The 23064-nt window shown below is 33.9% G+C and overlaps 1 protein-coding gene across 1 annotated transcript; it reads right to left on the bottom strand.

Annotated features, from left to right (window-relative positions):
- Window positions 1-2247: 2247 nt before the first annotated feature.
- Window positions 2248-19775, bottom strand: LOC136029417 (zinc finger protein ZFP2-like). The gene is made up of 5 exons (XM_065707789.1): window positions 19653-19775; window positions 16343-16553; window positions 11854-12012; window positions 10401-10553; window positions 2248-6404 (listed from the first exon to the last, which is right to left on the bottom strand). The coding sequence occupies exons 2-5, from the start codon at window positions 16386-16388 to the stop codon at window positions 4891-4893; spliced, it is 1872 nt and encodes a 623-aa protein (XP_065563861.1). The 5' UTR covers window positions 16389-16553; window positions 19653-19775; the 3' UTR covers window positions 2248-4890.
- Window positions 19776-23064: the final 3289 nt, after the last annotated feature.

The following is a 23064-nucleotide window of genomic DNA, read 5'->3' as shown; positions in this document are numbered from 1 at the left end:
AGTGTGTGCTGAGGACGCCTAGTTTTTATACAGTCGAAATATCCGCGTTATTTCAGTCTTTCATCTCTTTTCTCTCTACTGGCCGCAGTCTCGTTTGAGTTTTTTTTTCTTTGTGGAGTTTTATCCCTCTTTGTTGTTTGTAGGAAAGAAAAAGAAAAGGCAGAATTTTGTCGAAAACCTATCTCTAAAAGCCATGTCTCTTTTTATTAGGGGTTTGCTAGAGTTGCTCAGAACTCTTGTTTACTATGATCATAAAACAAACACGGGACAAAATTCAAAAAGAATGATCCGCCACTGAATTATATCTTACCCTAGCAATCACCTGGTTGGTAAAATGCAAAGGATTTTAGGCATTTGCTCATTAGTTTCTAGAACAAAAATAGGTCTCGCCGAATTATACTATAAACTTTATTAAATCAATTTAACTTCGCAAACCAAGTAAAGTCTTTTTTTTATATTTTTTTTAAGTGTTCTGTTTGTTTGTTGTTGGTTTTTTCTGGTCCTGGTTCTTTCGGAATCTGTTAGAAATACTTCAAATCTAAGAGTCAATCAAGTTCTTTGGCACTAGAATATCAACGAATATAAGAAGCTAATCTTTCGAACTTCTGACTGGTTTGTTTATTTGGTTGTGCTGTGTTATTTTCATTACAAATCTATGTTTTTATATATACAGACGCATAAAAACTTTCTCGATTTTTTACTTGTCACTTAAGGTCTATTTCCCGTTTTTTTTTCGACAAGCTGAAATTTCCCACACTGAATTTTGTGTGTCTGAGACTACGACAGAATTTTTAGGACATTGTATGCAAAAAAATTTAGTTTCCTGCATTTTACATGGATATCTATGAGTGTTTTTTTTCTTCTTCTTTTTTTATTGTTTTTCTAGTGGTCATTACTTTCCAATGTCTGCAAAAGTGCAAAGTTAAGAGTCAATCAAGTTCTTTGGCATTAGAATATAAAAATTTAATCCATCGAACTTCTGAATTGTTAATTTATTAGTACCGCATTATTTTCATTACAAATTTACACTTTTATATTTACCATCGCATTTGGTACTTCTTGATTCTTTATGTGTTGCTTGAAGTCTTTTGCCTGCTTTTTTTCGAAAAGCTTGGGTTTTCCTCACAATTAAATTCTACATGCCTGGAATTTCTTAGGTTTATGCAAAAATATGAAATTTCCCGGTTTTTGAGGGGTTTGCCAGATTTTTCTGGATTTTGATGTTAATTCTGCCAAAATAGTACACAGGAGAGGCCAAACGAGCATTCAGCGAACGGTAGATTTCTTCAGCACCTGATTGTAGCAAGGAACCAATTTTGGATACCTGCATTTTGCATTTCTTTAATTGATGATAATCAATTCCAAATATTAACTAATTTATACTATAGTAGTGATGTAAGCCTGTGTTATAACTACAACTTCTCAGCATGGCAGATTTTGATCGATCCGTTTGTCGAAAAGCAAAAAGGATATATCAATGAATGACGATGTATTTCTCCTTGGACTTTGCGAGAAAGCCCACAGAGGTGTAACCCAATGGTCCATCTTTGTTTTACGAGTAGGAAGATGTGAATTGTATGACTTTTAATACCATCATAGCCTTAAAGTACAACCAATGCCACTCACTAGGTTGAAAATGGTCCAGTTTTATGCAAGATTTACAGTTTTATTGTTCTATTCATTTATTTAGTCTCAAGACATCATGGAAGTTCAGATTGCAACTGAAAACTGTGGGTAAATTACTGATGGCTAGCGTTTACTTTCCACAGAAAATATCCTCTGGACAACACACCCCTCCTCCTCCCCACAAAAAATACCCTGGAAACACTCCTGGAGAAATTCTACCCCTCGGTAAATACTTGGTCTCCAATCACTTTCGACTTATAAAAAAAGGACTAGAGTCCTCAATTTCTGATCTATTGAGCACCCTCCAAAGTTTCTACGACGATGAGGTGGAAGTTTGGATGAGGAAGGGGCAGTCTCCTTTCTATACAGAATCAATTTGCTCATTTTGGTCAATTGAAAGAGCTCCTTCCCAAGTTTCTACAAGAAGTCATGTTATACGAAGTGCCTTGGTGAAAAAAAAAAACACATTGTGCCCACATCACACGTTACCTAGGCAGTGTCATTGCGCTGTCTATGATTTTCTTTTCATAGATCTGTAACAAGCCAATGCTGAAAAAAAAAGAAAGAATAAGTGTATTGCCAAAAAGAGCAATAAACTGCTGTCTTTAATTTGAAGACACGGGAATTAGTATCAAAACGAAGGACGTTGCTATGGCTGTTACCCATTAAAAGGATATTAATTTTTTTTTTCAAGGTATTCCAATTGATTTTCTATCATGTACTGCAATCTGTAGCTTCTTCCCAAGAATATGGCCTTGTTCTTCCTCCCCAGAGTATGACCTAGTTCTTTTGCCTTACACCTTTTACATCATATACGTCGTTAATTATCCTGCATATAAAAATACAGTTTTGCGAAAAATTGATTTGTGGCTCTTCGCTTAGATGATTCCACTGGTGTACCTTATTAGGGGTTTCATGCTACGTTGTGGTTATTATTGTCCGTGGTTTCTCCTGCACTTTAGTGTATATACCACAGTAACCACGATCATTATCTATGGATATCTTCATAAGATGCTTTTGTTAATAAAACTCTACATTTTAGAGTCATTTGAGTGATTCATCTCTGGAGGCTTACTTATTTAAACTTCAAAATGTATAAAACAAAGTGAGTATCTCAAATTTTTTGTATAATGTGTTTGGTGGTAGGGCAACTAAAAGTATGGAAGGTGGACTGGTAGCGCTCCGATCACTTTAGTTCATAAGAATGGAAGACAAGTTTTTAGGGAGGCCTCTCTTATTAGCCTCGCCTGAAAAGTTTAGGTTTTGTTCTGGTTTTCTAAAAGCCTAACTTTTCCATTAGCTCTTTCATTATAAGAAATTATTTAAGTAAAACAAGTGAATTTTCTTGCATTAGGTCCCATTCCCCAAAAAACGTAACTAATACTCTAGCCACAACTTCACAAAAGTTAATTCAGTGAGCAAAATTGTTTACATCTATTTTGTAATTTGCCACCAAAATTAGTTTATGAATGTTTATTAGTTAACCGATTACAAACTGGCACTTAGTATTAAAAATATATATGTCTAAATCAAAATCTATCAAGCATGATTTTCATGAATGACGATTATTTCACACCTTTCGAAAAAATAGTAAATGAATTATGAGTAATCTCCTGAATGTATGCTGCTTGGGTAACGCCCTGATGTACAATATCATAAAACCTAAAAATACTTTTGTATAATCGAAGAAACGGCACAGTGGCTAAAGATCTGTCTGCTAGAGATGTTAGATTAAAGTTCAAGTCACTCAGCAGCAACGACATAAAATTCATTCATAAATTTGAAACTGTTGTTACACTGTGTGAGATTGTCTTTTTAATATCCAGTTACTTTTTCTCAATTAATTTATTTTCTTTTTTAATTGACATAATATTTTTCATTGGAATAGGAAAGAATATTTCAAATATTTTCCATTAGAAGATAATCGGTAGCAAAAATTAAAAGAGTCAAAAATCAAAGTGAAGAACAAAGGAACATATGGTGAAAAGATATACTATAGGGAGAACAAAGAAATATGCGGTTAGGATATACAGGGAAGCAAGAATTACAAGCTTATTACAAGTTCTGACAGCAAAAATTAGAACTTGTCAAAAATGAAAGTGACAGGTCATTGGGACCCTTCAACGTTATATGTGAATTGAGGAAGAATCTTGCATATGACTTACATAAAGGAGCAGTATAGTTAATTATAAATGGGGATCATGTGGTATCATGGTTGTAAAGTAGCTGAAACCTAGTAAAGAACAAACCACAGTATATAGTAACTATAAGTTAATATCACGGAATCATCTTTGGAACAGCTGCTCTTTTGGGGTGTGGTGCCATATTTGACTTATTTATCTGCCTGGTTGTCCTAGGTTCGTATCTTACTGTTCCAAGTAAGAAAAACCAATAGGCTTTTTCCTATTTTAAATTATATTAGGAAATTATAGTGAAGAATAACTATAGTAAAGAAATAAAACTCTAGCCCATATTAACTAAAATATTAAAATAAATCATCGTTTGCATGATGAGGCAAAACACTTATCTTTTGATAAGATAACGCATCACAAATCGTGACTGTCATAGTACCTGCAACCTAGTAATTTACAACCTAGTAAATTCCCAAAATCTGAGTTTGATCAGTCCAAGAATAATAAAATCGAAAAGCCTTTATATTAAATAGAGAATTAAAACACGGTAAAACTCTCAGACCCTAGAAGGGTTACTGCCCTGAGACGAACTCCCAAGATCTTATTTTTGATCAATAAAAAAAATAATTAAAAGCGGAATAAGCTTTACACTAAACATAAATGAAAACTCTGTCAAGCTCCCAAACCCTAGAAGGGTTAGTACCAGAAGACAAACTCCCAAAATCTGAAAATGATCAATCCAACAACAATGAAAATCAGAGAAAAATTTCATATCAAATAAAACATAAAACCCAGTCAAACTCTCAAACCCTAGAAGTGCTAGTGTCCTAAGACAAACTCCCAAAATCTTAGTTTGATCAATCCAAAAAAAGAATAAAACTTGAAGAAAGCTTTATACTAAAGAAAAGTGAAAACACAGTCAAACTCTAAAGCCTAGTGCCCTAAGACAAATTCTTAAAATCTGAATTTGATCCATCCAAAAGTAATGAAAAGCAGAAGAAGCTTTATATTAAAGTAAAATTAGAACACAGTCAAACGCTCAAACCCTAGAAGGGTTAGTGCCCTAAGGAAAACTCATACATCACATTTAAAAGGTTTATCGCCTGTGTGTACTCTTTGGTGTCTATCTAAATCAACAGAGATCACATTTGAATGGTTTTTCGCCTGTATGCAATCTTTGATGCACGTTCAAACTGTTGGATTGAGAAAAACATTTCTTGCACAGATCACATTTAAATGGTTTGTCGCCTGTGTGCAATCTTTGATGCACGTTCAAACTGTTGGATTGAGAAAAACATTTCTTGCACAGATCACATTTAAATGGTTTGTCGCCTGTGTGCACTCTTTGATGTCTATTTAAATCACTTGACGAAGAAAACTTTTTCTTACAGAGATCACATTTAAATGGTTTTTCGCCTGTTTGCAATCTTTGATGTACATTCAAATGGCTTGACGTGAAAAAGCTTTTCTTGCACAGATTACATTTAAATGGTTTGTCGCCTGTGTGCACTCTTTGATGCCTAATCAAATTGCTTGACGTAGAAAAGCTTTTCTGGCACAGATTACATTTAAATGGTTTTTCGCCTGTGTGCACTCTTTGATGCACGTTCAAACTATTGGATTCAGAAAAACATTTCTTGCACAGATCACATTTAAATGGTTTGTCGCCTGTGTGCAATCTTTGATGTACATTCAAATAGGTTGACGTAGAAAAGTTTTTCTTGCACAGATGACATTTAAATGGTTTGTCGCCTGTGTGCACTCTTTGATGCTTATCCAAATTGCTTGAATGAGAAAAGCATTTCTTACAAAGATCACATTTAAATGGTTTGTCGCCTGTGTGCACTCTTTGATGCCTATTCAAATTGCTTGACGTAGAAAAGGTTTTCTGGCACAGATTACATTTAAATGGTTTTTCGCCTGTGTGCACTCTTTGATGCACGTTCAAACTGTTGGATTCAGAAAAACATTTCTTGCACAGATGACATTTAAATGGTTTGTCGCCTGTGTGCACTCTTTGATGTACATTCAAATAGCTTGACGTAGAAAAGCTTTTCTTGCACAGATGACATTTAAATGGTTTGTCGCCTGTGTGCACTCTTTGATGCTTATCCAAATTGCTTGAATGAGAAAAGCTTTTCTTGCACAGATCACATTTAAATGGTTTGTCGCCTGTATGCAATCTTTGATGCACGTTCAAATGGTTGGATTGAGAAAAACATTTCTTGCACAGATCACATTTAAATGGTTTGTCGCCTGTGTGCACTCTTTGATGTACATTCAAATAGCTTGACGTAGAAAAGCTTTTCTTGCACAGATGACATTTAAATGGTTTGTCGCCTGTGTGCACTCTTTGATGTACATTCAAATAGCTTGACGTAGAAAAGCTTTTCTTGCACAGATTACATTTAAATGGTTTTTCGCCTGTGTGCAATCTTTGATGTACATTCAAATTGCTTGACGTAGAAAAGCTTTTCTTACACAGATTACATTTAAATGGTTTTTCGCCTGTATTTCGCCAGATGCCGGCTGTTAGTTCTTGAATTACCTTCTCTGTCAGCTTTTTTAGAACAAGTATCGGTTCTGGGCCAGAGAGTATAGGTTGACTCACACCATCAGAACTGTACACAGTTGAAATCATCAATCCTATAGCAAAGAAAGTTTTTTTTTAATGAAACTAATAAAACTAAGAGAACATATAAATTGACATTTAGAAAAAATATGAAAGAAAGAACTCTCTTGATAGGTATTATAAAATTGGGATTTAAATTGTCTTGCACTGGTTCTATCAGGTTGTTTTGATAATGAAATGAAAAGAACTTTAAATTATTTTCGTTTCATAGAGTAATTAGAATTAAAATAATAAAAATTATCTTTGTCGGCTTTACAACTTAAAACGTATGAAAATCATTCGAGGTGTGATACAAATCAAAACATCATGTTCTTTGAAAGGTTTCAACGAATAATTTTATCATCTATCTTCAGGCTTTACTTGTGTCATCATTAAAAAAAAAAAAAAAAATTTCAATAGATAAACCTTTATTATTACCAAAATTTTCATGGCACTGCCAAATTTCTTTGGTATAGCCACATTAATAAGCAACGCAAAAAAACAAAGAAAACAAAACACTAATCAATCCTCCTGACTTTCGTTATACATTTTTACAAAACTAGGTATAACTCTTCGCTAACCGCTGGTGGGCACAGCGTACCGGCTGAAGTTTCTTAACAGGCACTGCACCCCTTCGCTGGAGTTGTTTTGTTGTGGATCGAGGGGGGGGGGAAGGGTTTCGTGGATTGGGTGGATCAGAGATTTTCTTCCGAAATCCATACAGAGTTTCTCTCTTCTTATTTCCAGAGCTTGCATTTTAAACTTGGTCAGCAGCTCTTCATACGACATTTCTGCCTGCTTCGAAACTATCATTAGAGCTCTTTTCTTAACTCTTTCGAGTCTGACGCTTTGCTCAGCCGTCAGTCCAAAATGCCATACAGGAGCTGTATATTCCAGAATTGGGCGAACAAAAGATGTAAATATTCGGAGGTGATCTGGAGGGGTGCTATGTTTCAAAATAAGCTTGAGCATCTGTTGCCCAGCATTACCCCTTTTTATTACAATAGTTGAGTTTGCTTCCCATTTTAAATCACTGGTAATAATAACTCCAAAGAGATTAATCTTACTGATTTTATGAGAATCAGAGGTAGTTGGTAGGAAACTTAGTTCAGAAGAATTTAAAAATGAAATTGTTAAAATAGAAGATTTACTGTCATATTTGAAACGGAAGCTTTAGTTTTCACGTTATCAATTAAAATTTGAGCTTTGCTACATTCAATTGTTTCACAAATTTCTCCAAGGGTGAGGTCATCAGCATATTTCCAAAGGTCTTCACAACCATTGGCAATATCATTAACCATAACTAGAAAAAGAATAGGATCCAGGATGGTACCTTGAGGTACACCACAAAAAAACTGGCTCAGGTTCAGAGAAAGACTTCTTATATTTTAAAATTTGGAAACTATTTATAAAAAAACTCTGAATGATTTTCACAACAGCAGGGTTCACTCTAAAATCAATAAAAAGCTTATAAATAAGCTTAGATTAAAGTAAAAAGAGAATATTAACGTCTGAATGATCAATTGTCGACCTTAGGGGAATACCTGAGCATAAGTGGGAAGGGAGAGTGCAGTTTTAATGGAAAGACTTACAAATTTGACGACTAGAATATTTTTAATCCACTAAAGTAACGATTTTCTGCTATAGCTCTACTGATAAGAATAATTTCAGAAAAAATGATTGCTTTTACTATGAAAGAACTCCGAAAACGAATGTTCAGTGATTTCGTTTAGATGCGCACTAACCTATTCTTAGCAAAGTTTTTCCTTCACATGAGATAAAATCAACGAAAGAGAGCTCTAAAACCGCCATATAAGAGCAATAATAAGAACCACATTTCAATATGAATTGAATTTTAAAAATGAATTTTATTGATCTTTTTGTACACTACCCTCTCGCTCTTTATTCAACATTCCATACTAGGATAGCTTGTATTTGGAAATGTTTCTAAGACAAAACGATTGAGGCAAATTAAGGGTTTCTGACGAAATTCAATACTACACTTTTTACTTCATTTTATGTCCTAACGTCAATTTAATTCCATATGAAGAATCTCCTTTTTCACTTAATACATTTTAGTTTTTACTACCTTATCAAGGTTTTCCCTAAACTTGAGGAGAGCTACAAGGTAAGCCGGTATTTCTTAAAGCCCCTTGTCCTAAGAAAGAAATTAACCCTACAAGAGAGTATATCCTTGTTTGCAATTGGCCTACTGAGTGAATATTCATCACTCTCTTCAATTGAGGTTTAATTGTATTAATTTACATGTGGAGATGCTTTAGAGGAATTATCTGAAAAAATTTCCATTGGAATTGGATTTATCTATGGAAATTTTAGAAAGTATGGAAAAGACCGTGAAGATTTTAGCAGGGCCAAATCTTTTATCATGAAATATTTCAATAGTACACGTCTTACTTCATCTTGAGGCCATTAAAAGGGCTAATCCATTTGAAACTACAACTTTTTCGCTTTGGAAAGAAAGATGATACCTTAGCCCTCCGTAAGCAAATAAAGCAAGAAATACGTCGTGCTGCTTCTTGTTATAGTATAAATAATTAGTACATTGCTTCAAACAGAGCAAGTCTCAGCTTAAATAGCTAAAGAAAGTGAAAGAAATGGGGAGACGCTCCTTTAAGAAACTTGATTTTCTTTTGGGTGAACTGCCTGAACAGACAGCCAAATGAGCTTAATAAACTCCTAGCTAATATTTTGCAAACGTTCCTTCTATCTCGGAAAAGCATCTAATTCCTGAAAGGGGTGGTCGTATTAAATTTGGAGGGTGCTCATTTGATCGGAAATTGAAACTTTTTGTTCTTTTTCTAAGAGCAAAAAGTGATCAATGTTAATTAGCCCACGCACCGCTTTGAATTAAAACCGTATACTTGTGGGCATCAAGCCATGGCTAATTGTAAAAAAAAGCCAAGACAGATAGTCCGATTGAGTGAGAGGCAAATCTGGCGTTAAACCCCTTATTCGGATTGTATATAAAAAATAATTTTGTTCATTTTTTAATAGATAAGTCTATCTTAAGTTGAATAAGTTGAATTAAATCGAATAGTTGTGGGCATCAAGCCACGACTAATTGTAGGAAAAGCCAAGACAGATACTCCGATTGAGTGAGAGGCAAATCTGGCATTAATCTCCTTATTAGGATTGCATAAAAAATGAAGTTAGTTCATTTGTTAAAAGATAGGTCAATCTACTATCTCTCCATGCGTCATTCCTAGGGCAGAAGAACTAAGGTAGATAGTCATAGAGCTAAGATGGTCATAGAATCTATAATTTTCCAAGTGTTTGGTTAAATGGCACTGGTCAAATGGCACGAGCACTTGGAATCATAAATAGTGAAGGGCAGGTTCCATATCATTGTTTACCAGGTAAGTCCAACCTCATCACGTTGGCCGAGAGAAGAAGCCCCCTGTGACTTCGTTTCAGTGCAAAGACCCTGTCTGATCCCTGATTATATTCCATTATCCCCGAGCCCTACCTTCCCACCCGCAACAGACCGTCCCATATAAAATCTCCAAAAGTCCCAAATCTGACTCCCACCCCTGCTAAACATGAAAGATATCGCAAGATTTTGGTTCCGAGTTTTGTTGAATTATACAATAGCTAGGAAAACTACTAATTGATTTTATTTTTATCTATTTATTTTTCTTTTTGATTTTTTCACTGAGAGAGAAAGAGAGAGAAAGAAAGAAAGAGAAAGAGAGAGAGAGAGAGAGAGAGAGAGAGAGAAGAGAGAGAGAGAGAGAGAGAGCCTAGTTACTTCAAAAGAAAGTTTGTATATCTATTTTGAGAGCCTCAAGATCAAATTTAGTCTTAAAACTATCTTGGTATGTTACATTTAAATTCCTTAAATGCATTTTTCTAGGAGTCAAAATGTAAACTAAGCCTTACCACCGACTTTTGGCAATATTATTTAATGCTTTAAAATCAAAAGAGATATTTTTTATGTAGGGTACAAAACACTTTCGTAAAATATTTCTTAAACAACCTGGACTTCAAACCAATGTTTGTTACAAATATACCTTCGTCATTTCTATGCAGTTCCTGAGAGCCTGAAGCTAAATTTGAGACTCTGGCTGAAGTACCCACAGGTCGGCTTTGATGCTCAGGTGACAAAATTGAACTACAAGTATCTCTCCTTGTTTCATAATCAATTGGTGAAGCATCTTCAGCTTCTACAAGACAAACAGAATTAAAAGATAGCAAATAAATCTATAATGAAATATTCTGAATAAACTGAGAGAAATTTTAGTTTCATGAAATAATCAAACTCACAAAGCATACAAATAGTCTACCAACTTGGAAACTTAGACAAAACCAGAGGCTGGAAAAGATACAAGCTTGATAATTAGAAAATTACGAGACTAATATCACGATCTAAAATTTTATGGACGGATTTATTGACAGTTTAATTTTTGTGAAAAGAAACATGTGGATATAACAGATTTTCTGCTCACAAAAGAACAGAATGGCAGAATGACAAATAATTAGCACTTTGCCAACAGTGTGCAGCTTTTAGTCAAATAAAAAAGTCTGTACAACTTTGAATCTCCCAATTGTGCTGTGTTTAATGCTAGTAAAACTTTTAAAGCAAGTAAAAACTTTTAGCTTTATCTAATGTTGAGTATTCGAATAATTTTGAAAGCCATTCTCTGTTCAGAAAAAGCAAAAGAGGAAAACTTGAATTTACAACTAATTAAACTTTAGGTCAAATCCAGTTATTTACAAAAACAGAAGAGGGGAGACGTGTTAAAAAATTATAAAGAGGGAAAAAATTAATACTCTTTAAACTTATGTGAATCAAAAATACTAAAAAATTCCACTTTTTAATTAAAATGCCCCTAAATAGTTACTTTTATAAATCTAAAGGGGTTCATACCCCTTGGAGCTCCATAGAATTGAATATCTAACTCAAACACTGACTTTCCACTTTATTATTTTAGTAGAAATAGACTTGTTATATGCCTCTAGTTTTATATTACAAAACAAATTGTTCTACAGACAAACAAAAGCTTTTTAATTCAACTGCACAAAATGAATTTTGCGGTCTTTTTTCAAGTCTTGCCTTTTAAATTATTTAATATCCCAAGATAAAAAATTTTGATAGGCAGTTCAAACAATACTAGCCCACTTTCTGCTTTTTTAAAATATGAATCTATGATATTAAAATCAGGATAATAATAAGTGAATTAAAATTTTAGTTTGAAAGTAAAATATAGATATGGCAGCTCAAAGCTATATCTTCTGGCTTTTAGATATACAGAACTCCATAAATCCCTTTGAAGGATACATTGGAAAAAGTTACTGTTAGACTGCAAAATTGATTAAACAAATACCTGTATACTGGAATAAAGATAAGACAAAAGTTCCATGTTAAGATTAGGCTAAAATCCTAGTGTTTAGTCGAAGCACCCTAGCTTTAAAAAATAATTAGTCAACATAATGATCCTACGAAACCAATTGCCTAAAACTTACTTTCATTGTCAAAACATGTCAAGGGTTCTAATTTCTGGTTGTCAGCTTCAAATTTAAATGATCCTAAAATGTCAGGAAAACCTCCATGCTTAGGAGACAAACAAGAGTTTGAGATCACAAAGAGCTCCTTACTCTCACCTGGTAAAGCATCTTCAACCTCTAAAACAAAAAATGAATAAAGGCAAAATAAGACAGTAGCAAAGCTATCCAACTCTTTTTTTGTTCTATAATCAATTTTAGAAATATATTCCACAAAAAAAATTGATTTTCCTAGTGCAGATTTTGTGCATATAAACCTCCCAGTTCTTAAATTTACATGGTTAGCTTTGGTATGGGATAAGTTCTATAAGATTTTTTTATTTTGTCATGTCAAAGTTTCCTGGTTTAATTTTGCTTCGGTTGAATTTAATGTGCACTGTTTTTTCATTTCTAATAACAATACAGAATAGCCTAAAACATACAGCAGGTATAGAACAATTTGATTGTCAAGATTTTGCAGAACTTCTCTGGAAAACAATTTCTCTGAGTCTTAGTGGATTAGTTATTTGTACATGTGGAAATTTGTTTTAGGGGTTGGTTGATATTATCTTGGACTAAATCATGACTACAGATTTGAGTTTTCTATAGAAGGCTGATGCTGTTATTTGTTTTTCTTATCAGACAATTATTGTGATTACTTCTACAACAAGGCCATATAAAGGCCATATAAAATAAATAGTCAATTTTCATACATAGAGAGAAAGAGATAAAGAGAGAGAGAGAGAGAGAGAGAGAAAAAAAGCTTAATTTAAACAACAATTGTAGCTCAAATGGATAATTTGATGTTGAAATACAAAACATGTTATTATACACTATAATATAATGACATAAAAAAGGGATGAAAGAGTTCTGGTAGCAGTTTGTCTGAGCACACACAGGCACAAGTTTTAGCTTTTGTCTCGCATGGCTGACTGTTGGGGCTTCTGGGGTAAAATGTCACAGTGAGCAGGTTAGACAGCAGTATTTTGCCAAATCTCAGAATCTAAGATCAGCAAAACGGAGTTCCAAACTTTGGAGCTCAAGGGTTGTTAGGGCATCATGGTAGGAAATATCTCTATTACTGAGAATAATTCTGGTTGCCCGTTTTTGGACTGACTATAGTTCCTTTATTAGACAGTCTGTTCTTAATACTGACAGGCCCCAGACAGGACAGGCGTATTCAAGTATGGGGCATGCATAGCAGAGGTATGCCCGAAGAAGACTGTGGGTGTTGCACCCAAAGCGATGCATTTTTGAAAGGGTTTGAAGAGATGCATTAGCTTTATGGGTCAGACTATTAATACTCCAATCTAAGTCACAGTCGTCTTTGTGTAAAGCAAATACTTTTTGCTCTTTCAGACAGAAAATCAAGCACAATGGCTAGCGTTTGGCATTTAGCACCCATTCCTTTCAGATTTTGACAGGCCACTAGGTGTGATTACTTCGTATGTGAAAGGAGCTGCTTCTTCATCAACGCCCCGCTCTTTATGCTAAAGTTTGACTCTTTCTCTAAACTCTACTTTTTAAAACAGTAAAAAACTTTAGCGTAAAGACCGGGGCGTTGATGAAGAAGCAGCCCCTTTCACATACGAAGTATTTTCTGTTTGTTTTAAGTTTTAATGTCGCTCCTTATTTTCCATTAAAAAAACTTTTTTTTTTTATTTAATTTCTGAACGTTTTTGAATGAATGCATATTTTGATTTTGGCTCTCTGCAGACAAATAATTAAAACAAAATTATATATTATTTTGGCTAATTGGCTTTCTCACAGTTTTGATCAAATGATTTTGAGAAAAAAAGGAGCAGGGGAGGAGGCCTAGTTGCCTTCCGATTTTTTGGTTACTTAAAAAGGCAACTAGAACTTTTAATTTTTTAAGAATGTTTTTATTAGTAAAAGATATACGTAACTTACAAATTAGCTTATGTAACGAAATTTTGTATTCTCATGTTTTATTACGTATATGAAGAGGTTCACCCCCTCGTCAGTACCTCGCTCTTTACACTAAAGCTTAAATTTTGTCCCAATTTCTTAAGAATGACCCCTGAATCACAAAAGCCGTAGAATAAATAGTTGAAATTACTAAAAATACCTTAGCGTAAAGAGCGAGGTATTAGTAGGAGGTGACCCTATCATATGCGTAATAATTTCTGTTCGTTTAATTTTTAATGCTTCTCCTTACTTTCAGTTGAAACAACTTTTTCTTATTTATTCTTTCCGTTTCTTTTTAAATAATGCTAGAAAATCTTGCGCTTCCTTCATGAAACTTTTCTTCCCCCATGACAAATTCCTCCAAAGGAAAGTTCCCCCAACCCCCCCCCCCCCTCCCAACCTAAAAATCCCCCAGAAAACGTCTGTACACTTCCAAATAACCATTACTATATGTAAGCACTGGTCAAAGTTTGTAACTTGTGGCCCCTCCCATGGCAACTGTGGAGGATTAAGTCGTCCCCAAAGACATAGTTATAAGGTTTTTTGACTACACTGAATAAAATAGCTATCTCAGAATTTTGATCCGGTGACTTTGGGAAAATAATTAGCATGGGAGGGGGCCTAGGTGCCCTCCAATTTTTTTGGTCACTTAAAAAGGGCACTAGAACTTTTCATTTCCGTTAGAATGAGCCCTCTCGCAAGATTCTAGGACCACTGGGTCGATACGATCACCCCTGGGGAAAAAAACAAAGAAACATGCATCCATGATCTGTATTCTGGCAAAAAATGTGAAATTCCACATTTTTACCATTTTCGAAAATGAGGCAAATTTTCTCAGACTCGTAACTTTTGATGGGTAAAACTAATCTTGATGAAACTTATATATTTATAATCAGCATTAAAATACAATTCTTTTGATGTAACTTATTGGTATCAAAATGCCATTTTTTAGAATTTTGGTTACTATTGAGCCAGGTCACTCCTTACTACAGTTTGTTATCACAAACTGTTCGATAGATCAAAAGCTTCACAAAAGTCAATAGCTGCCAGATCGACAAAACAGCTTTGTTTTTCAAGCCACTTCAGGATGTGATCATACATTCTGACTAGGCATATAGATGTCCCACATTTTGGGAGTCTGTCATATTGGTATTTGCTGATATTCTCACTTACTTGCTCTAGATGCCACCACAAGATGAACGATTCTGTCACTTTTGCTAGACATGGCATTGGGGAGATTGGTCTTGAATTATCACACAACTTGGGCAGGTTCACTTTGGGAATTGCATGGATGTGGGCCATTTTCCGTGATCTAGGGAAAGTCCTGGATGCAAAGCACTGGTTTATTAGAGCCAAGAGCAGCAGGGCTAGGAACAAAGCAAATTCATGCATGCGCTTTGCAGGGATTTCACCTGGGAAAGGAGAGACGTTTATCTTCACTTCCCTGATTTCACTATACACCTCAAATTCACTGAGTGCCATTGTATCTTTGTTGGGACAGTCATCAAGAAGTGATGTTTTCCCCTAGGGGTAACAGCAGGAAAAATGGTACAAATTGAGGTGAGCAATACATTAACGTCACTGAACCCCAGTATTTGCCCATTATCATCAGATATCTTGACACTGGTTTTTGAAACATTTCTACCCATTGCTTTGACCAAGCAGTGCCACTTTGCTGGTTCAATGTTGAGCAGGGGGTCAACTTTTTCATGACTGTATTTGCCTTTCTGATCATGTTAACTATTAGGTTTGTTTTGGTTGCTCCTTGATTTTCCTTGCCACTCAAGTAAAGGCAGCTGCACTCATGGATCAGGGCTGTAATAGTGGGTGTAATCCATGATTTGTCATATTCACTTTTGACCACAGTCTTTGTTGGAAATATCCAAAGGAACATGGAGTAAAATTTTTTGCTGAAAGTGCACAATCTTTGCTCAAGAGAAGCATCTGCTGAAACCTCTTAGCTTAAATTTTTTTAATTTGGTTCAGAAATTTACATGAGATCATTGTTGTTTAGTTCTAATAAAGCATCCTTTAGAAAATTTTACCAAGCTTCTGCATCTTTTAAATGTAGCTATAATTAATGTACCATATAATTTTTTTCTTTTAGTTTTCATATATGGCTAGGCCTAACAGACAATTTCTAAAGAGAGCTATAATACAATTATGAAAACAAAAGAAAGGAGATTTCTCAGATAAATATTATGGCTGATGCACAGCAATATTTATTTTGTTTGTAATGTTTTTTTTTTATCATGCACGCACACAGGAAAGAGAAAATCCTGCCTGAGATTTGGCTGTCTCTGTAAACAGGCAAAATTATAGTTAATAAATTAAGCTTTTATGTGTTTTGTGCAACAAAATCACTTTAACCCATCTAGCACTGAAGGGTTTGATCCAAGAGCATGTGCTATTTCAATTTTTTTCATTATTTTTTTTCTTAGAATAACTTTAAAGGCAAAAGTAGGAAAAAGCGAAAATTATTTACTGAAGCAGAGGAGTTTTAGTTTTATTCTGATACTAGAAATCTAATTCAACAACTTACCTTTCTTAATACCAGAATCTTCAAGGTGAGTAACATGTTCATCCATGCTTGGAATTTGAGGCAGGATAAATTACTTCAGTTTTACAGAAGCTACAAGAAGCTCAAAGCCACTATATACACAGAAACTAGAATGACTCCTTCAAGGTCACATAAAGCCTATGTCTTTATGCAGTTGAAAGCATGGGTTTAACTACTTCAGAAGTTAAAAAATCTGAAATATATTTAATTTTCCTCTTTTATTTATTTAATCAAGGGGATGCTAAAAATCAAAAACTCCTTTTTTTTTATCTAGCTGCATTTAAAATGTAGCTTCAGAATTTAAACATTTCAAAATTTCACAGTAAATCTACAGAATAGTTTTTAAGGTTAAAAAATTGAGTGCACAAAAAATGTGATGCTCTCATAATCAGACTTGGCATCTAAACTATGGCCCAGCAGCTTGTTTTGTAGCTGGTTAACTCCAAGCCCAGACACTTTTCCATTTTATGTTTATTGCCCTTGTTCTTTTTCTAGGAGAGGAGACAATGAAAGCTCCAAAACAGCAGTTTCATTTTGAAAACAGTTTCACAATGAATTTGCAGAACAGAGGCTTTTATCAACTTGACAAAGTGACACATTCCCAATCCAATTCAAGATGTAAACTATGACCAAGGAATATGGCCGATGGTTTTGCTGCAGGTCTATTCTTACTTGAAACACTGTCAAAATGACTAGAGGCCAATCAAAATAGACCATTTGGTAGATTATTTACAAATTTAGTAAACATGCTAGTTCCTCAGCCTGGAGAAATGTATTTATACTCCTATTAAATATTTGGTCACACTTTCTACTATTGCCAGGAAAGAACTAGTTTTAGTCATTATCCAAAGTGGTTGCAATTTTGACAACTGATTAACAATTTGTCAATATAATAGAATATTCATAGCATATACAAAATCCTGGATAAGCTATATATTTGCACATTGGGGGTGTGGTTAAAATCCCTTCCCAGTGAAAATAAATGTTATATATAGGGTAAGGATAAAAATTCTGATGCTAAAGGTAGGTCTATTTGTTAGCTTTCTCATTAGAGAATTAATTTTAAAATTTACACTCTTTTTTTTTCACCACGAAAATGGCTGTAGCAGAATCCTTCACAATTATACACTGCTCAACTTGTTTCAGAAATTTAAAGATATCTGCTCAAGCAAAAAAAAATTACCTCCAATTTACCCTACATGGGGTAATTTGGAGGCATGGCCCTAAACCATATGAGTGATTTTAAAAATATGTGGTAAATTGGTGCCAAAATAACAAGTTAAACTTTCATAAAAAACACATTTTCATTGAAGAAAAATTTTAATTCTTCAAAAACTCATACAAATTAAGTCACTAAATTTTTCTAATTTTATGAACTGTTGTACTCATCAAAAACATTAACAAGATTACTGAAATTGGTATAACCTGCTAACTACTAGACAGGGATAATGAAAAAAAAATTGCATAGTTTTTATTAAGTTATTTTTGTAAACTTTCAAAATTTCAAAGAAAATCTGCATTTTTGGGGTGAAGATTTGGATTAAATGTCAAACAAAATTATTATTAGGCTAAATTTTTATTTACTCTAAAGAATATCAATTAAGAATACAATAAAAATACAATTCTTGCACCATAGAATAACTTGGAGGTAAATTTTCAACCCCTAATCATTTCCTACCTTTACCCAAAAAAACTAAAAGCAGATTAAAATAGCTCAAAATATCTGTTTTTATGTACAACTGATTAGGCCAAGCTGTTTAAATGGTGTGAGATCTACAAGATGTCTAAAAAAAGAAAATATTATTTCAAGTTAAAACTACTAACAAAAATTGCAGCAACCATTTTTCAATATAATTTTCAACAATGTGTAAATACTACTCCTTTTTTTCTTTCCTGTGAATGTACAAGCAACATTTATGCATGGTTAAAAATTAACTAGTTAAAAAATTAAAGGTAAAAAACTGTTTTTTGAATTTCATCTTTAATTTACTCCACAGCCAATTTATCCCAACATACACTAAATAGAATCCTCAGGAAGAGAGGGGTGCATTATCAAGTGAACTGTTTAGTTTGTTTCGAAAGATCATACATGGAATAAAGTGGGTAGTAGACCAAAGTTTACCTTGTCCTAGTTTTAGTTATGGAATTTTAAATATATTGTCTAAAAAACATATAATATTCAGGGATATACCTGGTCAATTTAGGGGAGAGAACACAACTGTAAAGGTAAGGGATTTCAGTATTGAAATCTGGGAATCCTTGAAGTCCCTTCAGTATTGAAATATAAATTGGCCTATTTTGGCTATATATTTGAATATTAGGGGGCTTTGTGGTAGAGTAGAGTGAAAACAAATTGAAATTGTGCTAACTAGCCTAAAATTTTCTTGCATAGGCTATTATGATGTGAGACTTGTTTTCTTCAAATGTTTCTGGTAAAATTCTAGTTTAGCTAGTTTTGACTAGGCCTATATTAGAAATGAGTTAGATTAGGAAAATGAAACTTTCAGGGATGTGTCTACTGGCTAAACAAAATCCCAAGAAGGTATTTTGAAGTACTTACCTCTACTCCTTCACTCTCTAGATGGTCATGACCTTTGATAACCTCTAAAAATCTGTGTGTTTTAAAAGAGAACCTTGTAAAATAAATCTTTCATTTACATAAAGTAAAACAAAACAGTTTTTAACTTCACAACTTTGCTTAATCCAAATTTATAGGGTTTTAAAAATATGCAACTACATTTCCTAAATTAAAAAAAAAGCATTGATATGGTTTAAAATTCTACTCAAATAACAGGAATTGCATTTTCAGAACTAATGCCAGAGAAAAAGACACTGAGAAATGAAAATTAAGGTAAAACACTGTTTTGTCAAAATTTCAATAGGTATAGACCTGTCAAGTGGGCAAATTTTGAAGACTTAGAAATTCGAAAAGGGTTAACATAGCCTAGAATTCTGGGAATACCTTTAAAGCAAATGTCTTAGGCCCTAGATTCATCCCTGAAAGTTTCATTTTTTCTAACCTAGCTCCTTCACAAGATAGTGAAAAGTAGCTAAACTAGAATTTTACCATGTTTCCTTCTAAAAAGCCCCAATTCTATGCTAAAACCTGAAATAATACCAACATCAAATTTTTAAGGTCGTGTAACCCTACCATTCTTTAATTTTCAGTGTTTCGGTCTAATTATATAAAAGACAACTAAAAGCTACTTTTCATGCCCTGTAAAGCAATAAAACCACAATAACTAAATTACCAGCCCGAAAATGATCACAATAATCAAAATACGTCAAGTACTTTCAAGTACACCACGCTGACTTATTATTTTATGTTCCTTTCTTTCTTAATCAGTAGTTGTAGTTATTATGTTATTTAATATTTAGACCGTGTCCGAAAGCTTATTTCACAAAGAATGCTGCATCCAGATGCAGGGTTAATTCTGAATACTCAGTCCGAAAGCTGTTTTCGTCATTTGTTCTTTGAAGCTCAAATCTCTACTCAACAGCAACTCAGTAGTAGGAGAAGAAACAGAAATCAACCATCAGATTGAAAACAGGTTCTATGTAGCTCCTAATCACTTTGCTACTACTGCAAATTAAGGTACTGGACATGCTTTTGCTCTGTCTGATGGAGGAGCAATTTTTCTCTTACAGATAATGCATGCACAATTGTCAAGATTTTGTATAGCTTAGGTCAGACACTGGGTATATCTAGCATTTACCATAGTCTTTGGTAGGTCTATGCCTAACAATAAGTAAGGCCCAAGACTTTCTTATGATGTCAATCAAGATCGAAGGTCATCACTAGATTCAAGGATCAAATTTTCTCTGGCCCTTGAAGTCTAGTGGTCATGCAAATTGGGTGATCATTAGATTTGTAACATAGTGTATATCTACTTATGCGCTAAATATACCTCTAGAGAAAATAAAATGTAAATGTCTCCATAACCATCTAGACCATATCTAGTAGGCTAATAGAACTGAGAGTGTCCATTGCCAAGCTGCTGCTAAGAATCAGAAACACAAAGAATTCAGAATAGAAAGCTGTTGTTTTTATAGGCATTGATTATTTAGACCAATAAGATCTATCATATATTTCACCACCTTTTAGCTGAATTCTTATGTTTTGCATTTGCTTTGCTAAAAAGTGCCAAGTTTAGAGAGTTATGTTAATATTTTTCTTGCTGATCAGAGCAATTGTCTTTACAATTCTTTCTGTTAAAAGAATTTCAGAGAGTTTATAAGTGCACCATGGGCATATTGCAGTCTCAAATGAGCTTATGGAAAACAAATAGGAAATATAATTTTTCTTATTTTGCATTATTTCAAGACTAGAATATCACAAAACTAAGCTTTCATATTGCTTATTGTATCTTAAGTAAATACAATTCCTGATGGAGTTTTGTTGATACCTGTCTTAAATTTACTTTGTCTAAATAAAATGCATATTGTTTATGGGCAGCAACTATGGCTTAAGTTTTTTTCAATATTTTCTTTTTTCAAACAATTGTTGTTCTGTGGTCACATTTGTGTTTTTTCCTAAGTGGCTGGCTCTCTAGCTTGAGAATCCTTGTCCAAAGGGCACAGGTTTAATTCCTGGCATTACCAGTTTATTTGGTTTTGGACAGGGATCAGTGATGTGACTCTGTCAGCTTGGCTAGAATTGGCCCAACTTTAAAAGGTTACCTAAAGAAATGGGGAGCAGTAAGCAGGAAGGGCATGCAAAAGCATAGGATGGCTGGCCCCTAGCTTCCTATTGTACTTCCTGGCTAAAGGAACACCTGGTCCTTTACTGGCTACTGACTTGGCCATATAAGCTTTCTTTTAAACTTATTAAATATAAGTACAAATCAATTTAAAGATTAAAAGACAATCATTTAGAATTCAAACAAGACAAATAAATAAATAAAAGTATCCCTTTATAACAATTTAATGAATTGTCACAAATGTAGGTCACTCTTAAGATTGAAATGAACAAAGCTTCAATTATGAATCTGTTTTTTTTAAACAGACTGAAGGGGCAAACCTTCAAGCTTTGACAAATTCAATCTTACTTTTGGGCTCTTTTCAATGGGAACTTTCTTTGGATTTTTTTTTTACCAACTAAAAACAGTGGGGAAAGCATCAGGTATAAGTGACTTAAGAGACTTGACAACATTTAGAAAAAGCTACATGCAACCTGATCTAAATAAGGATGCTATTGTAGAGTATCAAAGAGAAGTCTACAGGTATATCCCAAATACAGTAAAGGCATATTACAAAGAACAAGTTCATAGAATACCATTGAAGTGGTAAAGAAACAATAAAATTGCAAAAATTGAGATTATAAGATTAACAAGAAACTATGAAAATTGCAAGTACAGTACTAGCCTCCTTCCAACAGGACAAATAAGGGGATTCACACCCCAAAGCTCTGACTATTTTCAATCACACCTTTAGGACCCAAAAAAAAATTAAATACATTTTTTCACATATGTCAAATATGACAGTTGACTCAGGAGTTCAGGGTTAGGGATTCACTCTGTGGTGCCACAAATAGAAGGGCCTTTGCTGTCATAAGCATTGTTAATCCTAGCACACACCCACACTCAAATATAACATTCTGTAAAATCATAAACATCTTAAACAGCAAAAATAGAAGACTTTTTTTATTTTTGATAAATATTATTTGAAAAAGGACACTACAAGGCAAATATCAGGTTCATCAGCATGCTAAATTTGATGTCAATGATAAGATTTGTTAAATCTTTTCTGGGATCAAATGTGTTAGCTATAGATAACATAGACATTGCAATATCTATTTGTGCATCCATCTGTTTGATTGAGATTCTGAGACTATGACCCTAAGTCAAAAAGGCTAAGGCCTTTAAAGTTTTTTTCATTGACCTTAGGTCAAATAGGGAGAGAGAAGGGGGTTCTATAAACAAAAAGTAGAATTTTTTGTTGATTTGCTGAAGTTAGTGAAAGGAGTATCAAATTTAAATGAAAGATGGAATAAATGTACATAGCAAAATATCACCAAATTGGATCCTACTAGAATTTATCAGATTTGTTTAGTATAATTTCAAGCACAGGTAAGGTGCTGTCTCTGATATTTGACCAAGTTTAAAAAAAATCCTTTAGACCAAAAAGCTTAAAAATAAATTTGTGTCTGATACACAATATAGTTAAAGATATGTAGTTAAAGGAAACGCTATCATATTTTTGATCCCTGGGAAATTAGTTTAAAGCCCTATCCTGATTAGAAGAGGTAGCTCACACCAGGTTACTCAAACATTATTCTAAAGGAGCTAGACCATGGTTAAAATGCTAATACTGCACTGATACTTAGTCAACTATACTGCTATTTCAGCTTATTTGCATTGTGATGTTGACAAAGGGTTTGCAGCTTTAATGTGATGATTGCTTGAAGACATGATTATCACCCTATTTAGGGCAGATCAATTTTACTTGAAAGAAAATCACTTGGTAAAATTCTAGTTGATTGACTTCTTGCTATCTCAAAAAGGGGTTATGTTAGGAAAATGAAACTTCCAGAGATGCACCTACAGGCTAAAGTATGTCCTGGGAAGGTATTTTGAAGTGCCTACCTCTATTCCTTCTCTCTCTAGAGGGCCCTGACCTTTAAAATATGTGTTATAAAAGTAAAATAGGCATACTGCAAAATAGATCTTCTGCTTGAATGAAGTACAACAAAATTGTTTTCAGCT

This window comes from Artemia franciscana, chromosome 7, assembly GCF_032884065.1.
Source record: "Artemia franciscana chromosome 7, ASM3288406v1, whole genome shotgun sequence".
Classification (NCBI taxonomy): domain Eukaryota; kingdom Metazoa; phylum Arthropoda; class Branchiopoda; order Anostraca; family Artemiidae; genus Artemia; species Artemia franciscana.
Note: the sequence above shows the minus strand (reverse complement) of the source record. Positions and strands in the feature narration are given on the sequence as shown.

Excerpts from the sequence above, each read along its gene's own strand:
- LOC136029417 (XM_065707789.1), bottom strand. The coding sequence starts at position 16,388 with ATGGATGAACATGTTACTCACCTTGAAGATTCTGGTATTAAGAAAG. Across the intron at positions 12,013-16,342 it reads AGATTCTGGTATTAAGAAAG|AGGTTGAAGATGCTTTACCA; the intron begins GTAAGTTGTTGA and ends TTTTTGTTTTAG. Across the intron at positions 6,405-10,400 it reads ACTGCATAGAAATGACGAAG|GATTGATGATTTCAACTGTG; the intron begins GTATATTTGTAA and ends TCTTTGCTATAG.